Source organism: Apteryx mantelli, chromosome 17, assembly GCF_036417845.1.
Source record: "Apteryx mantelli isolate bAptMan1 chromosome 17, bAptMan1.hap1, whole genome shotgun sequence".
NCBI lineage: Eukaryota > Metazoa > Chordata > Aves > Apterygiformes > Apterygidae > Apteryx > Apteryx mantelli.
In genome coordinates this window covers 8,026,719-8,035,401 of record NC_089994.1, presented here as the reverse complement: position 1 = coordinate 8,035,401, position 8,683 = coordinate 8,026,719, and the positions used below count along the sequence as shown (strand labels likewise).

Sequence of the window (8,683 nt, the reverse complement as noted above, 5' to 3'; positions counted from 1 at the left end):
AAAGGCTCTCAGTATGGATTAAATAGTTATTTAGCAACTTTTCATAATTCTCACAGGCACATTTTTACTGTATTCTTTCCATTACAGACATGTCAATGTAAGCATTATAATCCATAATTCTATATAATGCTAGTTGCTAGAAACATACCAAATTTTTACTCTTCACATGGTCTGTGTTCTTCAGATTCTATCTTTTTGGATTTGGCAATAAATGACTTAAATCTGTGCTTTTATACCATGATGAAGTTTTGGAGATGCCAAGCACAGCTGCATTCACTGGGTTAACATCTATGACATTCAAGCAGGTCCTTAACAGTCATAAAAGCACCATAGGAATGGCAGATTCATTTCATTTACAACAGGGTTACTGTGTTGAAAGAGCATGTGCTTATACATAGCAGTTGTCACAGAACTCACTTCTAAAGTAGGCTTCTGCTTAATAATGAGGGATGCTCAACTGTGGCTTAAATGTTAATGAGTATTCAGGAAAATAAGAGGCAGAAGCAATGGCAGAATGAAGTCTTCCCTTGATTTGACAAACAAGATTATAACAAACATTTTAACAGCTTATGACAAATTGATGAAGGAAATCATTCGGAGCACTTAACATTCTGCACAAGGCTCTGAAGTGCCAGGATGCATCAATTCAATGATAGCTAAGGCACTTACATGAACTCTTCTGCCCGAGAGTTGTTACACGAATTCAGGCGCATTCTAGGAAAATAAAAGTTGAGCAGACTAAAGTTTCTCAATTCCTTCCTTGTGACAATGACTCTTATCCACACAATATTGCAGACTACTGGGGGTACACACATTACACTAGTTCCTCCATAGTTCTTGTCTGAGAACATCTCATCTTCTGTCAACCAGATGAGGATGCGCGAGATCAGTGAAAAACACACGGAAAACACGGCAAAGCTAGATTTTGAGACAAGCTACTTCATTAGTACATCTTATTGAAACTATCTTCTCTGAAGAGGAAATGCTATCCCAGTTCCAAAATTCTACCACAGAAATTCATGATGAATGCTCGTATTGCTGTAAAGCCGGGGTGGCTGTGTGCTACAGAGGCAAAGGAGGAAGAGGGGAAAGAACAAGCCATACAAGGGCAGATTATTGATTAATCTCTGCTATAATGGAAGCACAGGGAGGTTTTATGACAGATTCCTTTAAGCATACCGTACCCTGAAAACCAGGAGTTGTATGTGCTAGTCCTTACAATCCATAAGATAAGGTTGGAAGCCACATCACTGTGACAGAGGTAGGCTTATAATGAAGCTTTGTAATGAAGAGTTCTTCTGTGCCAAATTCTTCGAGGTATCGAGACACTTTTCAGTCAAGTCGACATTATGGAATAAAAGCTTGCTTTCCTAGAATATTGTGCACATTTTAAAGGATGGAAAATAGCTACAAAGGCAGTAACTAAATTACCATTAAGCATTCTACTGCATTTGGGGAGCCATAAGTTGTGGGTAGACTATTCAGACTCTGTGGTATCGGGACACTACAGAAAGTTCAGTATTATGATGCCATATTATCCTTTTCTTTCTCAAAGCTTTAGCTGTACATTCAGTCTCCTATATACTAGACGATCCATTCATCTCTCTCTTAGGAAAGAAAGCTTCAGGAAGTCTGTCTGGAAAGGCAGTACATAAGAAGTCCAGGCTTTTTAGCTACATAGTTAATCCGAATAGCTTAATAACTTGGGTTATTCCAAGCAGTGTGGCAACAAGTTCTTGCTTTTAAACAGGTGTTTCCAGGCTTAGTAGTTGAAGCAACTTGAGGCAATCCAGGATCATGTCACTGAAGTTTGAGAGGACTCAAAATGTTGCCAGTTTTCAGTGAAATGGAGATTAGCATTTCAGTAAGATTTCCATCTGGTAGCTAATGTTGGCTCTATCCCACAAGTCTGTTGGATTACTAGGGTTTCAGGTTTCAAAGTATTTGTAAATTGCTGTAACATACAGCATGACATTCTGCCAGTCTGGACGCTCAGTTCGCACCATTTCATTGATGTCCTGTCACATAAAACACATCGGTCAAAATTAGAAATGATAGCCTTGTAAATAACATGGTAATGTTCTTGCAAATTCATGGTAACGATACATCGGTAAAGTTTCCACAGTTGAAAGTATTAAGGAAAGAAAGTTCTGTTCTCCTCCATACATCCTTACATTATTTGCAAAATGCAAACTGCTATTTCTGGGATGTCTGTGTACAGTTATCCTGCTGAGCCGAGACTGAAATGTCTAATATTAGTACATGCTTGAGTTGTCCCCCATTTAGTACAATTAGCAGTCAAGACCTTACTGTTTACATACCACACCACCAGCCTTGCAAGTCAATGAAATCTGCCTAGGAACTGAGAGTCACAGAATCAAGGCCTGGATATTAATTGAACCGAAAGTGGGAAATTTATATCAGGACAAGGGTCAAACATCAATAAATGTTTGAATCTCATTTTACGGTAGACCACTGAACTTGAGATTACTTTAGTAATTATTTTTTTGAGTAAAAGGGCAAGGAGAAAGGTAGTTAGCTTTACTACCGATATGGGTATAATCAAGAGAGAAAAGGTGATCAGTTCACAGGTATTTCATACAGATATACCAGAATATTTGTGGATAAGCAGGATAGACGTACCACGATCTACACATTTCAGCATATGTACAAAGGAAAAAAGAATGATGGAGTTTCCAAATATTTTTGTTTACTTTTGGAATCTATTACTTAAGCTTCTGATTACAAGAACCTCCAGAACTCAAAAAAGAGAAAGTAATCTGTTGGAAATCTCTGCATGAAAGTAGCTGAACACTTTCTTATTCAGGGAAGAAATAACTTCCCCTTACATTACCACTACAGCTTAAATACAGTAGTTTTCATACCCTTATTCACCCTTCAGAGCTTGCCCTCCACCCCTGCAATACAGACAAGGAAAAAACCACAGACAGAAAACATTATATGCACTGTCTATGTACCTATGTAGTATGCATATAGGTACTAAATCCTTAAGACGGATACAACTTCCACATAGAAGATTTAATTCCATTCAATTTGCCTTTGAAAATGTCTGTAATTAGGTATCTTGCAAAATCAATGGATAGACAGCAACCATTTAGACTACAGTTAACTTGTCCAAGAATTACTGGTGTTATTTTCCACAATCTAGTTCTTACATCAGAACTTGGTAAGAAATTTTCATGTTTCAAATCACTGAAAAAGTCAACGTTCAAATGCCCAACAGTTGCACTGTCATTGTGAGCAAACACAATGAAGGAGTAAAGGCTCTGATAAGGATCAAGAAAAGTCTTATTTTTAGAAATGCCCAACTCTGCTGTATTATTAGACGCTAACTATGGCAGCTTTGTTAGAACTCAGGTTACAAAAGTATTACTTTAATATCCTTTCTGATACTGGCAATATTAGCAGAATTTCTGCAGTTATTCACAAGGGCTTGGGATACTCCCAATTCCAGTTTCAGAAGTCTTCCTTTCCCAGTAAATACTGTCATACTGAAAACTGCTAATTCCTTTAAGCTGAAATTTGTATAAGAAAGCTTAATAAATAACTGAAAAATGTCTTTCAATTATTTACAACAATGACAAATTAGAAGTCTAAACTTAGAGTTAAAATCTTGACTCTCATATCACACTGGAAAAGAGAATGATTTATACAGTTGTTCTATAATTTGCACCTCCAGAATTCCAACAAAACCAAAAAAATTGAAAGTAGGTCAGAGACAGGATACAATTCATCTGTATTCTTGAAGACAGTATCATTAACTATTTCTCAAATTACTCTCAAGCAAATACATTGCCTTTATTATTATTATTTTTTTTTACAATACTGAGATGAGTTTTAGTGAATCTTCCTATTTAAGAATTCATCTGCCATAGGTTATAAGCTGCTGCAAAAAAAGCAAAGGATGGAGTACAAGTCTATATCTCAGTCACTATTTTTAGTGTAGAAACCAGTGTTAGTTGATGACGAGAGTGGGTTTACATTAGACTGATAGAGGTTAACCATAGCAGCTGAGGTATTGGAGTATCTTATCTTTTTCAGTCAAGTCTGATAGAGGCACAATAACCTCTAGATGAGCTCATCTGCCACTATTTTTAGGCATAAAGCATCAAAGCCTTTCAGTGGTACTAAATAGAATAATTTGATTCTTATAAATGGGACATAATTTGTTCAATATGCATTTAAAACTTACCAGAGTAGATTTGATGCCAACACTTTCAGCTGCCTGAAAAGCCAAAGTGAAATTTCTTCTCTGCATGAGATGTAAAAACATGTTAGAATCCAAGGAAATATTACTTCAAACAAAAAAGTGGTGTTAAGAACGTTTAAAGTAAAGCTGCTACTTTTGCTTCAAATAGAGTGTGTAATTTGCCCATACTCATTTAGATGAGCAACATGAATCAGTGTCCTAACAACCTCCAAAAGTTTATGGAAAACATTTATTAATTCCTCAATCAGGAGATAATGCGGAAAAAAAATCAATATTAATGAAGAATACTGATTTTTTTAAATTGCTACAAAATAAATGATTTATTCTTAAAACTAGTATAAGCAATAAAAAGACTTTCCTGTATATGTTCATTAAATATTCTTATATTTTTAGAAGTGACCATTAATAATGCATCTCCAGAGAACATACCAGTAGGTATTAATTACAGCACACTAGAATACATAGAGATTATTCTTCACTCCTGAAATCTTCCAATTTATTCTACACATATCACTTGGTAAAACGCTCACTGAACAGTATGAGAAAGTATGATCAAAGAACATCTTTGTAATATTGAAAGAGATGAACAAAATGTCACAAGATATGTTTGATGGATTTCAAGTCTTTAAATTTAAACACTACTTCTTCCAAAACTTTAACTAAAAACCCTTCCCAGCTGTTTGGGTTATGGAAAACTCCTCAGGTTTAAATTTATGTCCTCCCATTAATTTTTTCTTATATCTGTTCCAAAGTTCTGGTTAGCCTAGTAGTGATCTTATAGTAAAAGATTATAATAAGAATAGCATCAAGGTAGTTTATAGTGGTACAGTTACAATTCCTCGCAAAATTAAAACAAACCCCACATACAACCCCACTTAAATACGTAAGTTTGTTCATTCTTCTTTATCAGTCCATATTATGTAGTCTCTTAGTTCCAAGAATGGGATTTTTAATACTGTACCTTGTCCTGGCTGTTTAGCTCTTGATATGGAATATGGGCTGGGAGGTACGTATGGAGGACTGCACAGAAAGCCAAGCCGTCATTCCAGCTACTGCTGAAGTTTGTTATGTCGATATTCTTGAAGAAAAAAAAAAAAGTTAAAATCATAGTTTACTGATCTGTCAGTGCTTGTTTTTCCTTTGCTGAAGAAATCAGAAAAAGTGAACAGCCTAACACTAGAACTCTGCAGTAAGAAACCAAAATCCATTAGTACTGAGATTAAAAAAAAACAGGACAAGTCAGTCATCTTGTGTATTAATTACAGCAGGTAGCTACTATTAAGCTCAAAAGATGTACAGAGTACGTAGATATAAAAGTATGCATGCGAAAGTATGTAAAAGATGTACAAAACTGTGCTAGAGAGGATGTTAAGAGCACAGATGTGGCACAACTGTACCCACGAAGATATAAAAACCTACACAAACCGCAAAGCTGTATGCCGAGCTCCTTCTGGAGCCCCTGAAGTAGACTAAGTGCTAATATCTTTGTGAATGTAAGATTTTACTTTTCTGCTTCTACTGAGTTAATACCCAGGCAAAATTTCCAATTGATGCCGACACGCATTTTCTCTAAACAGACTGTTTTTGTACAGAAACTTATGTAAACAAGATCGCAAACAAAACTCATGTTTCAGTCGCAGATAAAGATGTTCCAACAGATTTAACCCAACAGCGGCAGGGAATCAAGCCTTTTGGATACAAGTGAAGAATGAAAGCTGGCACTCTTGAGCTTTTAGTTCCAGTCGGATACTCGGTGGCAGCAGTAAATGCATCTCCTCACTCCCCAAGGCTGCATAGGAAGTTACAGTAAAAAGAGTCAGCCTTGTCCAAAAGGGTTATGAACAAGATTCCTCAGTAACCTTTTAAATTACTATACGCTTGGCTGTTGGCAGCCAAACAATGCTAAGGAGGCTAATGCATCTGATGGAGAGCACTCAGTTTAAACTTTAATTAAGAGCCAACCCGGAACAACAACAGCTTATCCTCTGAGACCTCTATGGAGAAATGTGAATATGCTTTATATATAACTCTCTTAACCGGGCATAAGCAGAAAGTAATCGATGCCCCTCCTCAGCTTGCTCAGTTTTAATGCAACAAGAACTGAGGCCTCCAGTCACACGCAAGTCAGGCTTTCTCCTGACGGCAATTTAATCGCCGTCACCTGTCTTTGACAAGATACCAAAACTAGTCATTCCTCTGGCACAAAAATCCGCACGGAAGCCACGTGCCAAACAGGTTGAGAACTAATGCAGTTATTTCTTGTCAAGCCAATGATTTGGATTACAAATGAAAAACAACTGCAATCCGTTCCAGCGAGAGGAAAAGAACAGAACTCAGCGCAGCTTCTAGAAGAATGCGAGGGAAATCTCCACTTCCTGCTCAGCTTTAGCGCTTTTTATACAAAGTCCACAAAAACGCAGGTTCCAACTAGGGTGACGTAAGCGTACGTGCTCAGCCTCACAACGCCCCCGGGCAGCGGCCTGAACCTCGCCTGCGGCCCAGGGCCTGCTCGCAGCGGAAGCGTCATTGTTGGAGACCCCTGGGCTGTGGGAACGTTTCCTCGCGCAGCTTCCTCAAGCCACAGGGGTGGGAAAGAAGGGAAAAAGAAAAAAAAAAAGAAAAAAAAGGGAAAAAAACTGCTCTCCCTCCTTTCTCCTCAAAAGAGGCAGGAAATTGGATTTAAACTAATGCTCGGTTAAGACTTCTTCAATGTTACTTAAATTAGACAAACAAATACAACACACAGCACCAGACTTTAGGAGGAAAAAATGGGGGGGAAGGGGGCAGCTCATATTGTTAAAACCAATAAGTTCCTGCTACTCGTGTCTTATTCACAAAGCTGCTTTTCGAAAAGCTCTTTCCCCCTCCCCTGTAACGGGCAATGCCTGGGACTCTGCTTCCGGATCACACCGGTATCAGCACGATGGATAAACACAGGGAGAGGGGCTTTTCCTTGTTACAGTCACCTGTGGCTGCCTAGCTATAAAAATCAAATACGAATGATTAGATTTCCTTTGCCATACAATCTACTGAGGGAGGAAATCTCTGTCCTGGTTTTCACCCCTTGGCTGAAATGTTCTCCCTACTTCCAAGAGGGCCAAGTGATACGAGACGGGATGCAGAACATACTCTATTTACCATAGACCAGGAGTCACTATACAAATAAAATACAGTTTGTAAGCTCTGTAAGGCAAGGTACTGTAAGGGTTTTTTTTGTTTTTTAAATACTGATAAGCAGTAAATAAAGAAAATATAGAGTAAATATTTGCATGACAGACACTAGTCACAGCTCATCAACTAATGTCATACCCACCTTAGGCATTACGGCAAGGAACTGTGACGAGGATTCTGAAGGAAAATAAGGTTTTGTGGCTGGCTACAGGGAAAAACTCTCCCAGGCTGCTCCACATATTTCAGAAGCAGCATAGGAGTATTTATTTGAAAATTTAAGAACTTGAGCTTGAACACCAGCAACACATAAACACAGATGGTATCTCAGTACTGAATGAGAGAGATGAAATGGTAACGATAGGTTGTACACAGCCTTTAAAGCAAGAACAGCAGCTTATATTGGAAATGAGGGAACACAAAGAAAGGAGAAGCAGAAAAATATACAATACTGTTAAATCAATGAACTAAAAAAAGTGATCTTTGCAGCAGTATTCAGCATGGGTATCAACAGGCAAGAACATATTCATCAAAATTAGAAAACAGAATGCTGCAACGATGTGCATGAGATTGCGAGAACCCACACGTGAGGCTTAACCCTGTGGATGAAGGACGTCACCTCCGAATTCTAGGGACAATTTTCGTAGCTGTATATGAATATTCCCTCACCTCAGTGAACGACACGGAAAACAGATGGGACAAAGTCCCTCTGAAAATTAAAACAAACTAAAACAAGAGAAAATCATCTTCCCTTAAATATTATAGCTCTGTAAATGTAAAACTTCACTTTAGACATTAGTAGAATGTTGAATTTTGACTATAAAATAAGCATTAAAAAAAAGGACTATTTAAAACACGTTCACATACAATTTAGTTTGGTTCTCAAAAAGAACTTGGAATACTTCTTTTCCCTAAACCTTTCTGTAGGGTCTAGCTTTTAGTACTAAGACAACAAACAGAAAACAAATCCATCATCCAAGAATCTTAATGTACCCAGAGAAGCCAAATTAAATACAACGGAAGGAAACAATTAAAAGGGACTGGTTTCTGTTTCCAATTGCTCTGAGCATTATGAATGATGATTACCTCTCAGACTAAAAAAGTATAATATTGGTCAGACACCAAAAAACAAGCCTAAAAACTGGACAGTTTGTCATTTAAATTGAAAATTTAATTTTTTATGTAGGGCTTTGAGCATATAACTGGCATATTTAAATACAGCACTATTTTATTTCCCAAATGCTTTTAACTACTTGTGGCTTTTGAAAAAGCTTGGTCAGTATA

General features: G+C 37.4%; 1 protein-coding gene across 1 annotated transcript in view; it reads right to left on the bottom strand.

The window, feature by feature from the left end:
• Nucleotides 1-507: 507 nt before the first annotated feature.
• The window catches only part of SPECC1L (sperm antigen with calponin homology and coiled-coil domains 1 like), a 70,301-nt gene continuing 62,125 nt past the window's right edge, over nucleotides 508-8,683 (bottom strand). The window contains exons 14-16 of the mRNA XM_067307378.1: nucleotides 5,193-5,309; nucleotides 4,214-4,273; nucleotides 508-2,018 (exon numbers count right to left, since the gene is read on the bottom strand). Coding sequence (XP_067163479.1) covers nucleotides 1,929-2,018; nucleotides 4,214-4,273; nucleotides 5,193-5,309 — 267 coding nt within the window. The 3' untranslated portion in view covers nucleotides 508-1,928. The remainder of the gene's footprint in view (nucleotides 2,019-4,213; nucleotides 4,274-5,192; nucleotides 5,310-8,683) is intronic.